Genomic DNA, 21619 nt, shown 5'->3' on the forward strand with positions numbered 1-21619 from the left:
TTTAACTCATTTGTTTTAATTTTAAAGAAATGTTTGTTTAAAAAAAAAAAGCTTTCATCGCTATATAACTGAAACACAATTAAAATTTATATCTGAGGGGGGGGAAAAGTCTGGGCATAGTTTTTGAAAACAATAATGTTATGGATTAAATAAAAATATTTTTATAAATGTAAAAGCAGCAAATGTTGTAAATATACAGTTGATCTGAAGCTTCACAAAATAACTGCATCACTGAAACAGAACTCTAGTGCTCTTCTCTGTAGCTATTAGGCCTGTAAATCTGTTTATAGATGAAGCTCCTTTCAGTGTTTTTTGGGGGGCTGGGGGAAGGGCAGGCAAGGGGGCAGCAGAAGGTTGAATGGTTTAAAGAAATAAATATTTAAGTTCTGTAATCTTGTTTGGTCCTCATCCTCATTTCTGTGATGCCATACTTTTAAAGCCGTCATGTGCTCAAGGGGAAAGATGAGCATTCTGCTTTTTCTGTGCTTTGGGGCACAATCCTACATATGGTCTGTGGGAGGGTGGGCCAGGTGGGCCATAAGAGCTTCCAGGTCTCCTCCAAGGATGAAAGGAGAATCCTTGGAGAGGCTGCCTGGAGCTTGTAAGCCTCCCAGCTATGTGTGCGGAAAGCTCTGTATCCATTGCTTCTTCATTGGAACTATGGTGTCAGAGAAAGCACACACCCCATGAACGCCTCTTTTGTAGAAAAGGTGGCTTTTTAATGGTGGTTTCTCTCCATTCGCCCCCGAAAGGAGACTGCGTCCCATGTACACAGGGTAGCCCCAAAGTATGCATGCATACACAACAAAGGGACAGTTAAATTTCAGGCTTGCAAGTGGATTATTTTTGAAACCAGGCGACATTTAGGACAAGGAGGCAAAAAGACCTTCCTGGCTAGCTTTTCCTTTGGGTGGTGTGCACTGACCACTTAATCCCACCGGCAGATTCCTGAAATTCTGAGTAGTTATTGTTATTGGGCAGAACCAGGAGTTAGCAGAGATTCCCAGATAAAGACAGGTTACTTTTTCTCCCAGTCTAGTGCATTATAACTTGCTTAGATATATATGGAAAGTAAGAAAGGGATCGGTACAGTTCATGTATTAAAAGCACTTGAAAGACCACTGCTAGTCGTCATGCTGTAAAAGTGAGTGACCCGAAGTGCAAAGCATTCAGGCCTGAGAACTGTTAATAAGCAATATTTAACTTGAATCAGACATTGGTAGTACTTAGCCATGGGACCCCCTAGCTAAAATCTTTAGTATTGCTAGTTCTCAGCATTTGAAAATGGCACTTGCCCTTCTTTTTGTGATACACTTGGAATTATTAACAATACTTGTGGCATATACCTGATGGCTTATAAAAATTCATCTCCATGCTGGAACCTATGTAGAAAGAAGGGAATACTTAAATACATGCTAGAAAATGACACACCCACCCAATCATGTCATCGTTTAGATAATTATAACAAACTAATCACCCCCTTTTTAGTCTTTCCCCTAAAAGAAAAATGTCACACTGTCAAGCTTTTTGGTGATGTATGAGCTATCTATTTGGGAAGATGAGCCATTCCCATATATCTGCTACAACACTAGTTTTCTATGCTAGGAACTATATCCTGTCGTCGTCCCCCCCCCCCAATAGTATGGGATATGTCAAAGAGAAAGCATGTAAACTTCCCCTCTCCCCCCATTTTTTAAATATTCTTATAACATCTCACACACTTTCTTTTGCAGAGCCCTTTGCTTTGGTAGATTCCTCTTGTTATCAAATCCCAAAGTTTTAATTAATCATTCCTGCAAAACCAGTCATAACCCCAAGGACCAAGGAAGGACCTCCTTCAAAGATCTACTGGCATAACTCAGTCCTGTTGTTTTACGTAAAATAATTAGATGCTCCCTGTGAAGTCCTGTCCTCAGTGTTGGCAGTAGTGAGACAAACTTCTTCATCCTCCCCCTCCAGCTGTAGGCTCCCTGAAGACAGGCGGACCCGTGCCCTGGGTGCTTTCACCACCCTCCCGTAGAGAGAAAAGTAATCTGGCAGCATGTCTGAATCGGAGTCGCTGGATTCTGTCCCACTGCCCACATAGCGCTCCAGGGTTCGCTGGGCCCTGGGAGGTTCTGGGAACCTTTGCTGGGCCAGCACATACTGCAAAATATCAGCCTTCCTGCTGCTCAAGACAGGACAAGGTCCTAGAGGCCGGAACTCTGAGCCATAGGGAAATCTGATCATTTTCATGTCAGACTGGCTCCAAGACCTCTTGGGAGTCTGGTCTTGAATGCTGTAGTCAAAGACGCTTCCGTCATCATCTTGCTCCATGCTAATGCTGCTAAGGTAGGTCATTCTGGGCAGGACCTCTGGTTCAGTCACCCTTGTTCTTGCCATGCCTGGGCTTCTCCTGGAAGGCTTCATGGGTGATGCACCAAGCATGTTCACCCCACTGGCTGTTTCCTCAGCAGGGCCTGCCACTGCTGTGTGCCTGGACATCTGGGGAGGCCTGTCCACATAAAAGAAGACTTGAGGAGAAGCCATGTCCAGTTGCTGGTGAATGGGGCCCCTGTAGGGAATGTCGGTGTAAGTCAGCTGTTGCCTAGGGGTCATCTCTCTCATGTTGCCCACCGAGGTGCTTTTACTGTTCCCAGCCAGCTTGTAGCTGGGCTGGAAGGATGTCAGTGGGACCCGTTGTTCATAGATGTCGGCTGCCTCCCAATCGTGTTCCAGCTCTGTGTAGACCAACGGGAAGGTGGAGCTGCTTTGGGAATGGGGCAACAGCGTTGGGTCAGCTTCTGGCTTGGACCGCTCCAATTCATCAGCAAAGATCACTTCCACTGCAGAGTTCCTCCGCCTGCTGTCCAGCATGGGCTCGGAATTGTGGACTCCATTGGCACTGTGGTAGCCTCCTATGGTGCCGTAGACCAGCCGCAAGTCCTCCATCTGGGGAGAGAAGAACATAATTTCACCTAAGGAACAGTGTTGTTTTAGCAAACACCCTCCTCTTTATCACAAGCAAAGCGTAAGAGACGGCAGTGGTGCCCTGGAGCTGGTGGGGCAGAATGCAAGGATCCTAAGCAGTAGGTGGAGCTAGAGCCAAAGATAGGGGGAACCAACTAATTTGCATCTTATCCCCCTCTTCCTGCACCCTGCTGAGTTTTGCAGGGGCAACATTGAGACTAAGGAGGAGGAAGCTGTCAGTCAGTGTCTTACCCTGGACTGAACTTAAGTTTTTGAAAATGCAGGCAGCTTAGGGTTGGTGGGGAGTTCTCCATTCACCCCAATGGACCAGCTGACATGGTCTTTCTTTGGCAGTGCAGTCACAGAATGGTGTACGAAGCCCACACTTTGTGTACCGTATAGCAGTCTCCCTAAGTTCTTTTGGCCTGAGGTCAATTCCCTTTCCCACTGGTTTCCTTCTCTTCCCTGTCTGCTGACAACACTCTGTACAAACTGGATGTTCACAAGATGCTTGTCAGGCAAGGTGGTTTCCTCTCGAAAAAAGTTTTTGTTTTCTTTTAATGCACATCTGCATAGCTAAGGATTCCCCCAAACATGTAGAAATAACACTTTGTTTTCGGGTAGCCTTGTTTCACTTCCAAACTGGCCATCACACACCCAACTATGTTCGCTGTTAGAGGGAAGAAGGAGGAGGCAAAATCAGAATCCTGGAGAGGCCTAGCAGGCTGGCTGCCTCTGTTGTGAGAGTGCACTTTAGGATCATAGGAAACTTTTGTTTTTAAATTAACCCGTTTTCTTCTGGCCAATTGCAACTCTTGTGTGCATCTTTTAATATGCCACTTAAAATCTGCCTTTTATATATTACACATTTTTGTTTTTTTAAAGATCATCTGATTCATTTAAATATTTCCGTTGATTGATCTAATGGATTAATCAACTAAAGAGTGGAGGCCTAATTGAAGCAGCAGGAGCCCTGCTGCCTGTTATATGGGAGGGGGAAGTATGTTCCCCCCTGCACCCCAAAGTAACATACACCCTGAATCTAAATAGATGAGATCCAGTCTTTTTCTTTCTTTTTCTCATATTTCTGCACCCCCCTACCCACTGACCAAATGACTTACTTGTTTGGAAACATCTGTAAGTAGGTCTGGTGAGGATCGGCACTGTCTCTCATGGTACCGAGAGGGATAGTGTTTCCTGCAGTTGAAATTAAAGGACAATGGTTAATGTCCAATATAATTCAAATCTGATGGCAAGGAAATAAAAGCATCCAACCAAAATGCTCAAGGAGAGTGACTCTCCTGTGAAGAACATTTGCACCGTTTGGGAATTTTTAGAGGAAACGTGATGTTAGAAGTTTATAAAATTATTTGTGGTACGGAGTGGGCAGAGAAAAGTTTTTCCCTTATATCACTAGAACTTGTGGGATATCCAAGGAAGCTGGAGATTCAAATAAAGCATTTCTTGACACGCAACTTGGATGGTTTTAAAAGAGGAGTGGACATCCATGGAGGAGAAGCCTATTGGTGGCCACTAGCCAGGATGACTGTGCTCTGATGCCACAGGTAGAGGCAGCAGTGCTTCTGAATCCGGAGGGCAAGAAGTTGCAGGAGGGGGGAGCGTTTTGGTCCTGCTTGCAGCTTTCCCACAGGCATCTGGGAAGAACAGGTCACTGGGCTGGATGAGCCTTCCTTATATTATGCAGTGTTCAAGCAGTCCTAATATTTATTTTCCCTTCCTTCTGACATTCTGTATATGTCTCCCCAAGTTTTTAAAAATCTCAGTGAAATCACACACAGAGAGAGAAGTTAAAGCATCCTGCAACTTATTTCCCCAAGCCTTGCTAATATATTACGGTAATTTTTTAAAGGGTTTAGCACACCCAATCAAAGGCTCGATGTAGGCAAATTTAGAATTGGCTCCCTTTAAAAAAACTTTTATTAACTTATTATACCAACACCAATACAGACATCACTCACAAGACAAACAAACAAAAAGATACAACTACACATATAGGACAAATGATACACATACGCCCCTATTTCAGTTTTTATTCATTTTTATTTGACTTCCTTCAACCTCAACGCAAGTCCAGTTGTATACTTCATAAACTGTTTCTTTCTCAATTCCTCTTCTCTAGTTTTCTTCTATAGCTTATATTTTTACACCATATCTTATTTGCGAAAATTAGTCCAGACAAGCCAAAGTATTATTTTGAGGGCACTGCTTTTTCAGGTATTCACTATATTTTCCCCATTCCTTTTGAATTTTTTGTTTGCATTGGTCTCTAATTGCCTCTGTCAGTTTAGCCAATTCTAAATGATCAAATAGCTTATCTTGCCTTTTTTTTTGTTGGGATTGTTTCATTTTTCCAATTTTTGGCAATTAGAATTCTTGCTGCTGCTGTCACATAAAGAAAAATTCTCTTATTTTCCTTCGCAATATCTGGCTCTAATATTCCAGTAAAAAGGCTTCTGTGTTTTTTAAAAAGTTTGTTTGAATATTTTCTTCAGCTCTTCACAAACCATATCCAAAAAACTCTTAATTTTATCACAAGTCCACCACATATGCAGCAGCATGCCCTCTGCTTGTTTGCACCTCCAACAAATTTTTGATTTTGTTCTATCCATTTTAGATAGTTTGTAAGGTGTCATATACCATCTGTAGAACATCTTAAGAAAATTTTCTTTGATTGCCTCACATGCCGTGAATCTCCAATTCTCTTTCCACAATTTTCTGCTAATTGAATAGGTTTACCTATATCTATTGCCCATTTCACCATTACTTCCTTAACTTATTCGTCTTTCACCTCCCATTCTAGTAAGATTCCATACATCCTAGAAATTATTTTTGTCTTATTTTGTATTAGTTCTCTGTCCAATATTGAGACTTCCTTTGCAAAACCTTTTTTGTTATCTATTTTAAACACTTCATTTAGTTGGTGGTACTGAATCCATCTTGTTAGATGATGTTAGAATTTGCTCACTTTGAGCCAGCTTTGACTGGTAAGTCACTGAGCAGTTTTGGCCTAGGCTATATAAGAGGTCACCTTCTCCCATGCAGGCTTCCCAGATCAGTACAATCAGCTGGAGAGCTTCTGCAGACCATGTAACTTTGCACAGGTGTTCACTTAGCTGCGGTATGGAGGAGGAGGGCCTTATCGGTGGTGACACTTAACCAATGGAGTGGTCTTTCAATAAAAAGCAGGCAGGTACCAACACAGGGTGGCTGCTACCAGAGTTTTTAAAAATGCTTGCTTTCCCTTTGAAAGCACTTGTGCATTTAGAAGATTGATATACTTTTCAGTTCTGTGAAAAATTCACAAAGTTAGTCAACTGTGAGTAAACTCCTACTGGAATTATATATGGGGCAACTCTGCTCTTGAGAACTTCACTGCCAGGCTTTTAGCTTGAAGGGAGGGCATCAAACAGAACCCTGGCAAGAAGGTGGGAGTTCTTATTGTGGAAAGATCATACCTCTCAAAGGGCAGGCTCTTCAGTTTTCCTTTTGTCCCATGTTCCAGCAGCTGCCGCTGAGTCCTTCCGCTGCCATTTTAAGGACAGGAAATATATGAAGACAGTTGTGGCATCCTTTCCCCGAGACTACTGTTGCTCACTTTTACACTACGTCAGTGGTGTAGCAGCAAATTCAGAAGCACAGGATATATGAGGGGTATTACTTGCTCCTCTGGCAAAATGTTTTGAGCCAGCGAAACGCCATTGCACAAGCTCATGCGCATGCATAAACAGGTTGCTGGAAACTTTACTACCCAATAGATGGTGTGATCTGCAGCACACAATGAGTTTTCCACTAGCACAACTGTTGCGCTGGATTCCTCTGTTGGGCAACATGAATAATGGTGATTTACATTACTTGTACCAAACCCCCAATGTGTGTGGGGGCTCCACCCCCCCCCAAGGTAGTGGGATAAACTGTGGGGGGGGGAGAGAAATGTGCATTTGTTTCAGTTGACTTAGTTCCTGAATATGATTGTAGGTCAGAATGTCCTTCCTATCTTACCAGTATCGGAAACTGGAGCCCTTGCTGCATAAAAAGGCTTTGGGTTTTGACTTTGGCTCTTCAGAGAGTCGGAAAAAAGCATGGTATTCCACACAGGTCTTCCAGAAGGCTTTGCAAGTGTCTCGGCTTGCCATGGTGAACTCCAGTGTATCCTTGCACAAGGCCTGAGGCAGAGAGTAGGGATGGGAGAGAGAGAGAGAATGTGTCACAGTGTCATGTAGTGTAGTGGTTAGTGTGCCACACAAAGACTTGGGAGACCAGCGTTCAAATCTCCACTTAGTTATGAAGCTCACTTCTCTCCAACTTCTAGTCCAACTTCTCTCAGCCTAGCCTACCTGTTGAGATGATGAAATGGGGAAGGGAAGAACACCCTCCAGAGGTTAGATAGATAGATAATTTATTACGGTCAAAGACCAGCTCACACCTTCAGAGGTTGTTGGGTCTCCATCTCCCGTCAATGCAGTTAATAATTAGCAACATCAGGAGATTCCTCATCTCTGTTCCTAAGTTGCTATTGTATCACACCCCCTCATTCCTCCAAGCGCTTCATGGCAGCACACATTTCTCTGCTTCTACATACTCTTTGCAGTCCTCACAATAATTCTGTGAGGAAAGTTAGGTGGAGATACAAAAATTGGCCCAAAGTCGCCCAGTGAGTGAGTGATCAGGGATTTGAACCTGGGTCTCCCAAGTCCTAGACCCAGTGCTTTTTTCCCCAGAGGACACATACCCTAAACATTTTATGAATCTAAGTTTGGCCTCATTGAGGGGCAGTATTTCAATATGAATAGGAAAATGAGAGTACCCCTAAACGTTTTTTTTTATAAAAAAAGCACTGCCTAGACCAATAATCTAACCACTGTTTATTAAATTAAAAAAATTAAAAAATTGTCCAGTAGCACCTTAGAGAGGTGTGTATGCACATGAAAGCTTATACCCTGAACAAACTTAGTTGGTCTCTAAGGTGCTGCTGGACAATTTTTTTAATTTTTTTATTTATTTCAACTGCATCAAACCAACATGGCTACCTACCTAAATCTAGAATCACTGTTTATTAGTTCTCCGAACACATTTATGCAGTGGTTTTCCTGTGTGATGGCACCCACCGGTACAGAGCACCGTCACCTCTTTTTGTGCTGGCCATAGTAGCCTCTTTGCTCTGGCAGCCACAACACTTTTACCAAGATGTGAGCAATTGCACCTCATTCCGAATCCCCCCCACCCCGACCTTCCAAAAGTGCTGCCTTTATGCTGGGTAAGATGGAAGCCAGACCATTCCATATACAATGACCACAACCTACCAGAATCAGCACTATAAATTTAGCCAAGAACAAGAAGAAGAGTTTGGATTTGCTATCCCGCTTTATCACTACCCGAAGGAGTCTCAAAGCGGCTAACATTCTCCTTTCCCTTCCTCCCCCACAACAAACACTCTGTGAGGTGAGTGGGGCTGAGAGACTTCAAAGAAGTGTGACTAGCCCAAGGTCACCCAGCAGCTGCATGTGGAGGAGTGGAGACGCGAACCCGGTTCCCCAGATTATGAGACTACCGCTCTTAACCACTACACCACACTGGCTCTCAGAAGCAGAATCTGAGCCCACATTTGTGAGATTCTGAGGGATCGCAAAATGCCACACTGGATGCAGGTTACTGAGGCATCTGGGAATGTATCTATAAGATGTTTTAGATACAAAAGTCTCCTGGTTAAGAGCGGAAGCCTATTTTATCTATGAAGCTGCATCTGTGGAAAATCCCATTTCCCCAGAACACTCAACACCCCGTCATGCTGTAGCATGATCAGCAATGAAGAGCTGTGCAGATAGGAGCACCTTTGATTCTTAATGGTTGTGAGAAGCAGGGAACAGATTTATCTCCATCCTCATGGCCTGCCTGCAACCCCGGTGCCCCCTTTGATTTTATTGAATGGCTGCCATTCATTTCCCTATGGAGGAGAAGTAAATCACTGCAGTTTGAGGATGCCATTGCAGTGGGAGGGGGAAGCAGACCAATGTCTGGCAGTGGGTGGGCCGGCCTCCTCTCTCCTGTTTATCTTGTGCACAAATACAGGAGGTGTGGCTAGGTGTATGAGAGGCTAGGTATATGAAGCAACAAAAGCCCCCCCCCAAAAAAACCCCAGGTTTCTTGATCTGATGCATTTCAGACCCTACTGATCCTCCTTCTCCAGGGAAATTCAGTGAAAAGTGGAGCAAAATAGCTATCTTTTCTGTTTCTTAAGAGACAAGAGAGATAGAACATCTGAATTCTGAATCACTGTTCTCTGAATTACACTGCAGAAGGAGGACTAGTAGGGTAGGAAATGCACCGGATCAATAAACCCGCTTTTTGTCTACTCCATTGTTTCTTTGATTCTCTTTCCAGTGGGTTTATGAAAACCCTTAGAAATGTTGTGGTATAAATCAGGTATAAATCAGGCCAGTTGGCTAAGTGAGGTTATAGAAAATGCTTGAAAGGTATTTAGGAAATTCTGTCTCTTGGTCATGCTGAACTTCCAGCATGTTTGATGTCACTGGCTATTCAGTGTTGTGTGGAATTAATGCAGTGCCACTAATGACTTCTCAAGAGAAGTATGGTCCCACGTGAAGAAACATATTCCGGTGCAGTGCCAGCCTCCACATTACACAGAAGGGACCAGAGGTAGGGACCAGAGGTAAATACATTTATACTTTAAGCCAAGTTGTGTTTCTACAAAACTATGTGAGGGAAGAGAGTTGCCTAGGTCTTACCGAAATGTTGGCATGGAGTTTGATCAGGAAATGCTTCCGCTTGAAGCTCAACTTGCGAATTTTGGACCAGTTGAAGGTGTTAATCTTCGTATTGCCCTGCAGAGAAAAATAGACACACTGTGTGAGTTACACAACATTTTGGACTAAGATGCCTGGATGTTCAACACGGTCGTTGTTTGCAGCCTGCAGTTCGTGTGGTGGGAGAACTCTCCAGTGTTTGACAGTGAAAAATAAGAACATTTGGGGTTAACAGCATGCAAAAAGAGAAAAAAGGGGGATCCTTCGCAATATTGTAGCAATAGTCCCAAATAACAGCCTGTTTGGGGCTGTTCTTCCAAAATGGGGTTGGATGGATCAGTCCATTTTGGTTCTTTTCCATTGTTCATTTTTCTAAAATTAAATTCATTTCACTGCACATATGAAGTGATTTTGAACATTTATTTTGCAAGTGAAAATTCATCAGCACTATATTGCAAATTTCTCCTAAGAAACGCATTTTTGTATGTAATTCTGACAAACTTGCCTGTCTAAGTAGAAGGGACTTTTGAGCCAGCAAAACCATTTCCTTTGTTAAGCTACTGGCATTGGCAGGCCAGTTAAGTACTGCTATTTACCATCTCCAAAGGCATTGCACTGTTGTGATAGAAACAAATGGGTGGGCCTTCCCCACCTCACCTGGCTACATGCCACCTCATCCTAAAGGAAGAACACCTGGCCAAGGGTTTCTGCTTATGTGTGAGTTTGGGGGCTGATGCTAGAAGCTGGAGACAGGAGGCATGTCTACTCTGTGCTGGGCCCAAGGCTGTGAACTTAGGGCTTACCTGGAAACCTAAAGGGTAAAGATCTGTGTTCCATCCTATGCTCAGGTTGTATATAAGTGTAAATAAAAATGCATATCCTAAAGACACCACAGTCTCCTCTGACCTTCATTCAAAGGAAACTGAACCCTAGGCAAGCACAGGCACCCCTGGAGTCTCTCACTGCTCAGAGACCAGTGTGCATGCAATCCTATGTTCTCTGCCATTTCTTCTTGACCTGGGAAGGTTTAGGTCTCCTGAGCTTGAGAAAACTCTGATCTCTGCTGATATATAACACTGGGTGGATCGTGATTTCATTTTCTGGCTTCTTCCCCAGTTGGAAGTGTGTCTGCCTGGGCCTTTCAGCGCCCACATTACACAGCAAACACCAACCAAACTATGTGTTTGCTCTGCAAATATGCTGTGGAGTCTTAGTACCACGTAATTGCCCCAAAATTAAGTGACTATTTTTGGCAGAAGATTATATGGTCAAGAGATGTCTAGCTACCATGTAATGCCAAGTTTTGACATTGGAGCATTTTGGTTTCCAGGGGGAGACAGAATTGGAGACGCCCACATCAAAGGGTGCTGGAGAAAGAGGCTGGCTCTTCTTTTAAACAGCAATGGCAGCAGGGTGAGCCCAGAGCAGCGAGAAGCTGAAGCACCACCCAAGATTCATCACTAATTTCTCCTTCCATGTTCAACAGGAAGCTAATACCATGAGCTGAACCTGCAAGCAGGAAGCGTTTGATTAACGATACAAGCAACCTTGGCTGAATGGAACAGGCAACTGAATACTCATTATAGAAGGATTTGGGCCGTACAGAAGGGCACTGCATATATTTTTTTAAGCATCATATGAAGTGATGCGTGGAATCTCTGTTTTGAATTTGTTTTGACGTATTGCAGAAAAGCAGTGCTTCAGCAGCACTAAGGCACTTTGCTGTGGATGCTGTTAACAGTAGCAACTTTGCATTTACCTCCTGAAACATTGACAGAAGAAGCTTCTCTCCTTACCCGCAAAACCAGGACTCCCATGTGAGTGACAGCCAAATTGATCTGGGTCCCTTCACCGTCACTGGCTGGATGGGGCCTGATCCCATACATCTCTAGCTTCCTCACTATGTCCAAGAGCTGCACATCTGATTCAGCAGGAGTTTTGCCTCTAGAAAGAAAAGATTAGTATTTCAGCACCACCATCAAGTAAGGGCTCATCCAGGGGATTCTCCCCCATCTCCACATTCAAATCCCCCATAGTCCAGATATGTGGGGTGCTTTTCCTAACCATGAGTATCCTTGTTAGGAGTTGTTGTAGTCATTGATGATGATTAAATTTCTATACTGCCATTCATCTGAGGATCACAGGGCGGTTTACAAAATAAGAACACAGAAATATATATCATAATAACAAACAATAACAATCTTCCCCACCACATTTTTGGTGTATTTTTGGTTTCTATGGAAGCCGCCCGAGTGGCTGGGGAAACCCAGCCAGATGGGCGGGATACAAATAATAATAATAATAATAATAATAATAATAATAATAATAATAATAATTATTATTATTATTATTATTATTATTATTATTATTATTATTACAGTTCAAAAGGCTACAGATAGTTTAATTAGCCAAAGGCCTAGGAGAAGAGGAAGGTTTTTGCCTTGTGCTTAAAGATACATAATGAAGGCGTCAGGCGAGCCTCCCTGGGGGAGAACATGCCACGAACAGGGAGCCACTGCAGAAAAGGCCCCTTCTTGTGTTGCCACCCTCCAAACCTCTCGTGGAGGAAGCACACCAAAAAGGGCCTCAGATGATGATCGCAGGGTCTGGGGTGGTTGTAAGATTTGGACAGCAGACCTGGGTTCAAATCACCATTTGGCCTGTGAAGCTTAGTTGGAGACATTGGGTCAGTAACCCTCTCTCAGATTAACCCAGGCTGGTGGTGTGGATAAATGAACACCACCATGAACATCATGGTGGAAATGTTAGACCTAAATGTGGGGAAGAACAACCATCATCTCAACAACATTATGAAATGTAAAAACAAAACATCATTAAAGAACATCTCAGACTGCTGCTTTGATAGAAAAAAACACTTGATTGTCAAATATTCTGCAGAAGGCACAGAACAGGATATAAACACCATACAACTCCCTGAGAATCTCTGTTTTGTTTTGTTTCTCGTGTGTAGAGCTAGAAACTCACAGGGGCACACAAATAGTGTTTGCTGAGATTTCAGAAACCAGGAAAATAGTTGAATAAGGTTTGTAGTGCTTGAAGGGGGAGGGTAGCTGCAGAATTCATTTGCCTAACCTATACAATTTGTAGTATCCACATTTTCTTACACAGAATTTAAGTGCAGAAAACAGCAGCCATAGTGCTGCTTCCAGATTCTGTTCTGCCAAAGGTGAAAGTGACAAGTAGTTAAAAAACAAGGACTTACATATGTTTCTTGTGGTAATGCATGATCTTGTTCACCAAACACTCTTGGTTTAGTAAATATTTGTGCGTTTCCAGGTGCTTTTGATCCATTTCTTCGTGATAATCTCCCAGGGCCGCTGCAATGTGAAACCATATAAACTTAGGCTGAATACACACAAACTAGTTTATAGCACAAAAATATAGCTTGTCTCAATCTGGAATCGTTCAAGCTCGTCCTCATCATGCAGTTTTCCATCTGGGTGGTTGTGGTTGCTTGATGTGCACTTGAACACCCATGCCATTTCCTCTTTCCACATGCCCCAGGTGAATGAAGAAGGAAGTGGCAATTGCAGTCTTGGACTATGCCCACCCACAATGCCGTTGGGCAGGTGTGAATATGTCTCCCATTGCAGGGATTGCCAACATCTGCTTTCAAAATGGCATAATGCAGAATCAATCTACAATGAGCTTTTCTTTTCAATATGAAACTGGCTTCTCAAGAAGCACTTTTTAGTTGCAAAAATATATGCAATGAATTTAGATGATATGCAGACTACATGGAAGAAAGCAAGTGTTGCATCTTTGGAAGACTTTCAGTCACAGAGTCTACAGGCTTGTTGGAACTTTTTTTTTAACCCTAAACAACCAACCAGACCCAAGAAAGACAGTGGCTGGGCCTGGAACAAAATGCAAAATTGTGGTTCGGGATGTCAATTTCAGTTTCTCATTTTAGTTCATTAGCTTGCAAAGCTTTTTTTTTAAGTCCTAATGAAAATTAATCTGCCTCTTAATCCAAACTCCTCCTGGTATACACATTTACTCTGATATATACATTTTTGCAAGCATATCTGTTATTTTCATTAATGCATGCATCCTTATGCACACTTTCTCCTGCTATACATACTTTGGGGCACATTATTTGGTTGGAGAACAGTCTCACAAAATTCAGTGAAGCGCAAATTGCAAAGGTCAGCAGCACTTCCATCCACATATTGTTTCAGGAGCTGCGAAGAGGAATTTCAACATGTTCAGCTTGCCATGCAAGGCTGAGAAAAGCTGAATGGCTCACATCTTACTCAACATTTGCAGGTTCAAGACCCCTGTGGAAACTTTTGCATTTTGCCAACCTCGTATAGACTTCTAACTGATGTCCAGGCCAATGCTGTACGTACACTGCAAAAGGTGCGATACCATCAGGGCCGAGCTGTTATCACTGCAAGGCAGTCTTCCACAGGCCAGATCCTTCTTGATTTGGAGAGTGAACAGGTATCTAAAAACCGTTTCAGAGATGTTACTGATAGGAAGACGATCCTCAAAATTTCCCTGCCCCAAAGGAAATGTGAGGGTAAGACCCTTTTCTAGTGGTCATGTGCCAAAACACACAAATACATACATGCATCAACCCTTGTTTATCTTGACTAAAACAATTCTGCAATTTATCAGGCATCATTCTGTATTCGTTAGATTCTACCACGCACCGAGACAGACTATGGGTCCATCTAGGTAACAAAGGAAGTACAGTCATACCTCGGGTTAAAGACGCTTCGGGTTGAGCGTTTTCAGGTTGCGTTCTCCAGCAACCCAGAAGTAATGGAATGGGTTACTTCCGGGTTTCGCCGCTCGCGCATGTGTAGATGCTCAAAATGATGTCACACGCATGCGCAGAAGTGGCGAATCGCGACCCATGCACGCGCAGACGCAGATTGTGTTCTGCTCAGGATGCGAATGGGGCTCTGGAACGGATCCCGTTCGCATCCAGAGGTACCACTGTAGCTCTGTGCCAGACGACAAATGGGTGGGGGCCCTTCCCTCAGCTCGCTGGGAGCTGGAAAGACAAAAGCCAGGGTGTAGAGTTGTGTTATGTGAGCTAAATGCTGGAGACAAGGCAGCAGGCTGGGAAGGCAGAGAGTCAGAGCCATGCTTGATTTCCGCTTTAATCCAAGGGTGTGGCTATAGGAGAAGCAAGACCCTCTTGGAGTGTTAATGCTTTGAGCCCCTCTATGGTAGGCTCAGGTTGCATATATGTGTAAATAAACCATATATCATAAAGACACCACAGTCTCTCATTCCAAAGGAAACTGAACCCTGGGTAAGCGCCTGGAACTCCTGGAATCTTGCACGGCTCTGAGATTGGGGTGGCAGGCGACAATATCAACCTGAACAACACGTCATCAGTAGAACCATGGTGACCAGTTTACAGGCCTTCAGGAATAGAAGATCTAATTTGTTTAATTTTTCTTAGATTCATGAGCAATGGATCCAAACTACAAGAAAGAAGATTCCACCTAAACATTAGGAAGAACTTCCTGACAGTAAGAGCTGTTCGACAGTGGAATTTGCTGCCAAGGAGTGTGGTGGAGTCTCCTTCTTTGGAGGTCTTTAAGCAGAGGCTTGACAACCATATGTCAGGAGTGCTCTGATGGTGTTTCCTGCTTGGCAGGGGGTTGGACTCGATGGCCCTTGTGGTCTCTTCCAACTCTATGATTCTATGATTCTATGTGCAAGATTAAAAGGAGGATTCTCAAAGTATTCAGTACAAGTGTATCTGCATAAATTTGTTTATTGTCAATTGTTTATCTGTTCTTGCTGGGAAGACAGAATGGGCAAGGGAGTTAGTTATCCATACCACTTAAGCCTTGTCTCTAAATGGCTGCACATCCTGGTTAACTGCTTTACCCCTCCCATCCAGCTTCTGCAGTCTCATTGGTTGCTGTGCACTCTTTCAAACCTATCTTCAATATCTTATGGGTTAGAACCTTGGATTTCTCTTTAAATGAAAGCTAAGGATCCTGCAGGATGCTGAACCCAATGCCTAGTCCCAGTTTCTGACTACTAGTTGTGCAATTGTGAAGCACAGATATGGCCCCCTTCCTGTGTAGGGGTTTGGGTCTGTGCATTCAAAGTCCTCTGTTGATTTTTACTGCACCTTTTACCAAGTTTCTATACTTTAAGGATACTTGTGCTCATGGGGAGCAAAAATGCATGTAAAAGCCATTTTCAATAAAATTGTGATAGCCATTGCAATACAATGGGCACCATCCACGAGAAACTATGCTTATGCAAGCAGCTCTAAGTGTCCTGAAAACAGTAGTTATACTGATAGCAGCCAGTATGGTTTAGTGGTTAGAGTGTTGGACTAAGACCCTGGAGACAAGGGTTCAGATCCCCACCCAGTTATGAAGCCTTGAGCAACTTGGAGGAAATGTGGGATGTAAATATAATAAATCATTTTAATAATAAATAAATATTATCATCACTATAGCTTCGTTGTCTCAAATGCAACAATACCTAGATGGGTATATATAAATATAAAATGAACAATGCAGTTATGTATTATTTAGACAATGCTCTCCAGATGTTTTGGATTACAAGTCCCACCAGCTCCATCCTGCCTTGCTGTACACAGGCTGGGGGGGCTGCTCTGAGTTGCGGTCAAAAACATATGAAGGGGGCCAGGTTGGTAAAGGCTGATTTAGTGCTTTTGCGCAGCGTTCAAAACTCCCATTGTTCTAGGTGTGTTTTGCGACAAGGTATTTCATTAGCGCAAGCAGTTTCTGAGCTCTGGACGCAGTAATGCACCAAAGAGATTTCAGATTAAAATTGCAGAGTGGAAGGAAAGGAGGACCTTTTTCTGCCTCCCCACTTCCAGCCACTCTCTGAAGACTGGAGAAAAGGCCCTCTTAAGAATATTAGGGGGGTGGGCAGGGGAAGCATAGCTTTGTTTTTTTGCTGTCTTCAGATGTGAAAAGTGAACATAATATTTTAGCTGCAGTTCATTCATTTTCACCTTTTATTCTTGTTATCAAAAAAGTACGCCTAGACGTTCTGTTGTTGTGCCCATAACCCAGGTTTAAGGTGTCATTTAGCTCCTAGCTTTCATACCTCAAACACTGCTTTTGCCAGTTACATAGGAGGTCAGGGAAAGGAATGTTTCGAATTATTTTAAGCATTTAATGAAACCCCCATTCATAAAACCCCTAAATGAAATTATTTCTAAATGAAACAAATGCAAAAACAAAACCAAGAGGCTGTGTAAAAATAAAACATACCTTGTCAGCTCTTCTCTCAGATGGCCCGGATCCACTGGGAAAAATTTCACCATAAATTTGAAAAGAACCTCCTTAGGATCTTAAAACACAACATCTTCATAAGTTTGGTTTCAAAGGTCTGTCGGGAACATTTACAAATCTCTTCATTTGCACACAGCCTGCAGAATTAGCTTTTCTGAACGCTCTAGACAAGATGGAGACTAACTATCCATCATCCCCATTTGCTGCACTGATTCCCCCATGGTTCTAAAATGCTACATCCAGGCATGGGAGACACCTGATCTGAGACAGAAATGAGGAACCTCTGGCCTCCATCCAGTGGGACATAGTGGTTAGCATTTTGGACTGTGACCTGGGAGACCCGTGCTGAGACCCCCACCCACCCAGCCATGAAGCTCACTAGGTGACCTTGGACCAGCAACTCTCTCTCAGCCTAACCTACCTCACAAGGTTGTTGTGAGCTCCTTGGAGGAACAGGTGGGATATAAATGCAACAGGTAAATAAATGAAACCACCCCCATGTTGTCTGCAGAGGCAGCTGGGAGTTGGGGTCCAGCAACAGTAAGAGCTGTTTGACAGTGGAATTTGCTGCCAAGGAGTGTGGTGGAGTCTCCCTCTTTGGGGGTCTTTAAGCAGAGGCTTGACAACCATATGTCAGGAGTGCTCTGATGGTGTTTCCTGCTTGGCAGGGGGTTGGACTCGATGGCCCTTGTGGTCTCTTCCAACTCTATGATTCTATGATTCTATGAACATCTAGAAGGCCACAGGTTCCCCAGTCTTGGCCTATGGAAACATTTCATGCCCAGAAAACAAAGTGACTATCAGATCTGGGTGCAACCAGGGACACGTGGAAGATGCCTGCTGCAGATCCATCACTGTTTTAAAAAAGTCTAGTGCAGCTGCCCAGCCGCCAGGGTGAGGCAAATGCCTCAGGGGCAGCCGATCCCGATGTGAATCTTTATACAGGGCCGACCCACACATGAGGCAAGATAAGGCAAATGCCTCAGGCGGCAGGGTTTACTGGGCAGCCAATCCCAATGTCAATCTTTGTCTCTCCCCTGCACCCTGTTCCTGATGTAGATCTTCCCTCACCCCTTCTTCCTTGGCAAAAGGGGCTGGGGACACCATTTTGTGGTTCACCTCAGGTGCCCAAGTACCTTGAGCCAGCTTTGCCAACCACCCAACAGCATTAGAGTTAAGGGGTTTCTCCATATTATATATTTTGGTAATGTTTCATGCTCCCCTCCCACAGCTGCAATTCTGCAAAGTGGTTTAACAATCAATCCCTCTTCACAGGGAACTCTGGAAATTGCAGCTTTGGGAGGGGAATAGGAGCCTCCTAATGCACCCTCAACAAAGTACAGCTCCCCAGATTCTGTGGAGGAAGACATGGCTGTTTAAAGTGGTATCATAGTGCTTTAAAATGTATGTTGTGGATGTGGCCTAGGTGCCATTGATGGGGAGAGGAGAAGGTGAGCCAGAAGAGCCCTGGATCAGTGCTCCATCTCCCTGCCATCCCTTGAGTGTTGCTTTAGAAAAGTATTTTTGAAATATATGCATAGATAACAAAAATACTTACTTTTAATCTGCTTTGTTATAGGCTTCAGAAGTTCCAGCCAGGCCTGTAGGAAGACAAAAGATATTGGGCTGATCCTGACCATCCAGGGCTGTGTACATACAATACATTTAAAGCACATGGCTTCCGCCAGAGAATCCTGGGAACCGTAGTTTGTTGAGGGTGCTGGGAATTTTTGGTTCGTGAGGAGTGAATTACAGTTCCCTGGATTCTTGGTGGGATGTGTGATTTAAATGTGCTTTAACTGTATATTGTGTACACATCTACATATATTGTAAGTTCACTACATATATTGAAGTTCACTCCTAACAGAGCTACAATTCCCAGCACCTGTAACAAACTAGAGTTCCCAGGGTTCTTGGGTGGGTGTGCTTTTAAATGTGTGGTGTTTACACAGCTGTAACAACAGTGCCCTCCCTGCAAATGGAACAGAAATGCTTCAGGAAGGTAGGGGGCCTCTGGCTATGCTGGCTGTCTAGTTTCAGCTATATTTTAACAGAGCTTTAAAAATTTTTGTTAAGCCATCTTTACACTTGATTGTGAAGTGGTACAGTCTGTCCAACCACATCAGGACTCTACCATCTCATTCTGCTACATGCATAGTCTCATCAGCCCCTGGCAGCTGAAGAACAATGCAGCCCAGTTAATCAGCTTCCTGATGGATATCCTTGAGTGATGCTCCTTGAATAGCTTCTGAGGAGGAAAAACAGCCTTTCAGCAGACAGGCAGAGACTCGCTGCTTTTGCTCCTTATAAATGCAGAGCCCTGTTTTTACCCGCACTGCACTCCAGCAAGTTAATGAAGCAAAGAGAAGTCAATGGCCTCCATTGTTGTCTTTATGATGCAGAGCTGGACCACTGATGCTCTGAGCCACTTAGATTCCCTGCTTCTCCCTCTCCGCCTCCAAACCTGGATTTCCCTTCTGGAGACTGGGGTCTGTTTGGCTGAGACAATTTTCACCAGTGGGAAAGAAAAGGGAGCAAAAACAACACAGCCTTGGCTGCTTGTGTGCATCTTTCTTTGTGTGGCTGGGGAGCCATTTCAAATGGAGTACACTTTAAATAGCTCTGCTTAGAAAGCAAAGAGGCAGGCAGAGCCTCCCCCATCCACAAAGTCGATTGTACCTCCGGCACTGATTCCAAAAGAAGCACATTTAGGAAGGCTAGCAGAAAGCTTGTGTTTATGTATGTTAAAACAACAACATCACACCCTCCAACATTTCTCTGATGAAAATAGGGACACCCTATATTATTATTATTATTATTATTATTATTATTATTATTATTATTATCATCATCATCAATACCCTGCCCATCTAACTCGGTTGCCCCAGCCACTCTGACTGGGCCTCTTCCAACATATATAAAGACATAATAAAACATGAAACATTTAAAAACTTCCCTATACAGGGCAGCCTTCAGATGCCTCAGGGGTTGGATAATGTATTCCCCACTCAGCATGTTGGCCCCATATATAATTATAGCTGTGGTTTGCAGTGGCGACCCTTGGAAGCTGTAGGATTACTTAGGAGGTGCTAAGAGGCAAGGGGCAGCTGAGGAGCTGGCTGGAGGTGTAAAGGGAAATCAATCAGCCTTTGAAAAGCTGGCGTCAGTGGATCAAATTCATCGATTTTGTTGAATTGATTAAACAAAATGCTTTTGATTGGATTTTGAGTGAATGTGCAATTAATTGTTACTGTTTTGAATTTCATGGTCTTATTTGTTTTCTTAGTGGGCTGTGCAAACCACTATTCTAAATAAGGTTTTGCATAGAGCAGGGGGCGCGGAGGATGAGCTTATGGAACAAAGTGGGCATTGGCCTCGAAAAGCACGGGAATCACTGCTTTAGGTTTTCATTTTTAAATTTCCGGAACTGACGGCTTCAAAAACAGCATGTTATGAAAATCTGTCAATCCTCTTATGAAATTTAATAATGTGCCATTTGGTTCACAGCCCTGTGGAATGGCTTTGGAATCCTCTGGCGGGGGGTGGGGGTGGCTCTCAATGTGGAGTCATGGGGGAGGGAGGCATTCACTTCCCCATAACAAGACGAATCAATTACTCAAAATAAGGAGACATGCATTTCCTTTTCTTGCACTGTTTATGGAGGTTGCAGAATTCAGCAGTTGAGAGCACAGAATTTTCAGTAACCCTTGCATTGACTGCACATGCTAGTTTCCCAACATTTCATTTCATTTCAGTCAGAGCAATACATAACCCAGTGGTGCCACTGAGCACCCCGTATACAATCTGCCTTCAGTGACGCCCCTATAAGTTGATTCAAAATGCCTTCACTTACAGTATGCCCTGCAGAACTCCAGAACTCCAGCCCAAAGTATTCCTTCTCTGTGAGGTTCAGGTGGCTGCAGCTTAGGCTGAACAATGTTTTGCCAGAAGATTTTTGCTATTGGAAGGGAAAGAGGGGAGGGGGGAAGCCAGCGAGGTAAACAACACAGAGATCAAGAAGATTAACAATATTGTTTCAGTACAGTAAATAAGGAACTTTTGTTTGTTTTATTTATTTTCCACTTTTCCTTCAAGCTCAGTGTTCATGGTTCTCTGGGCCTTCCCAATTCATGAAGTAGGTTAGGCTAAGAAACAGGGACGGGACCAAAGTCACCTAGTGGGCTTTATGGCTCTGAGTCTCACAGGTCCAACCAATTCTTTTTTTAAAAAAAGAAATAATTTTAATCCATTTTTGTTTAAACATAAAGAAACACCTTATGCGTGATTTGTTATAGGGCACTTAGCTGGAGCCCAGAAATTCCTGTTCCACTTATGCAACCACAACCTGCAGCCCCAGAAGTCTCTATTACACAAAGCAGAAGTTCTTTCCCTGTTCTCCTTAAACGGGAGAGAAGACTCTGCTTGTGTGTCCTTTGAATCCTCCTTTTGAACCTAACACAGTTAACATACTTTAATTCCTGGACCAAAGAGTCAAGATCTGAAAGTGAGCAGTTGTGCAGAGAGAAACATTCATCACCACCTCAGGTCAGAAGATGTTTGCGGCTGAGATGCAGGAATGCCTGGAACAGCACCTTCCCTAACACAAATCACCTCAAA

The 21619-nt window shown here is 43.5% G+C and overlaps 1 protein-coding gene across 5 annotated transcripts; it reads right to left on the reverse strand.

Moving 5' to 3' along the window:
* Window positions 1-42: 42 nt before the first annotated feature.
* Window positions 43-21320, reverse strand: FRMD7 (FERM domain containing 7). Of its 5 annotated transcripts, XR_008328642.1 has the most exons (12): window positions 20856-21320; window positions 18561-18603; window positions 16982-17060; window positions 14105-14202; window positions 12955-13069; window positions 11528-11675; window positions 9714-9809; window positions 6970-7133; window positions 6426-6494; window positions 4071-4146; window positions 660-2931; window positions 43-471 (listed from the first exon to the last, which is right to left on the reverse strand). XR_008328642.1 is itself a non-coding variant. In XM_053374659.1 (11 exons), the coding sequence occupies exons 3-11, from the start codon at window positions 17032-17034 to the stop codon at window positions 1873-1875; spliced, it is 1878 nt and encodes a 625-aa protein (XP_053230634.1). In that variant the 5' UTR covers window positions 17035-17060; window positions 18561-18603; window positions 20856-21320; the 3' UTR covers window positions 43-1872. The 5 variants fall into 5 exon arrangements, 4 of the variants coding, with proteins under 4 accessions (XP_053230634.1, XP_053230637.1, XP_053230638.1 ...); XM_053374659.1 differs by having other exon boundaries at window positions 43-2931; XM_053374662.1 differs by lacking the exon at window positions 6426-6494 and having other exon boundaries at window positions 43-2931.
* Window positions 21321-21619: the final 299 nt, after the last annotated feature.

This window comes from Podarcis raffonei, chromosome Z (assembly GCF_027172205.1).
Source record: "Podarcis raffonei isolate rPodRaf1 chromosome Z, rPodRaf1.pri, whole genome shotgun sequence".
Classification (NCBI taxonomy): Eukaryota; Metazoa; Chordata; class Lepidosauria; order Squamata; family Lacertidae; genus Podarcis; species Podarcis raffonei.

Coding starts and splice junctions, on each gene's coding strand:
- FRMD7 (XM_053374659.1), bottom strand. CDS start 17,034: ATGGTGAAATTTTTCCCAGTGGATCCGGGCCATCTGAGAGAAGAGCTG. Junction 11,676..12,954: donor CATTACCACAAGAAACATAT/GTAAGTCCTTGT, acceptor TTTTCTTTCTAG/AGGCAAAACTCCTGCTGAAT. Junction 4,147..6,425: donor AAGAGCCTGCCCTTTGAGAG/GTATGATCTTTC, acceptor TTTCAACTGCAG/GAAACACTATCCCTCTCGGT.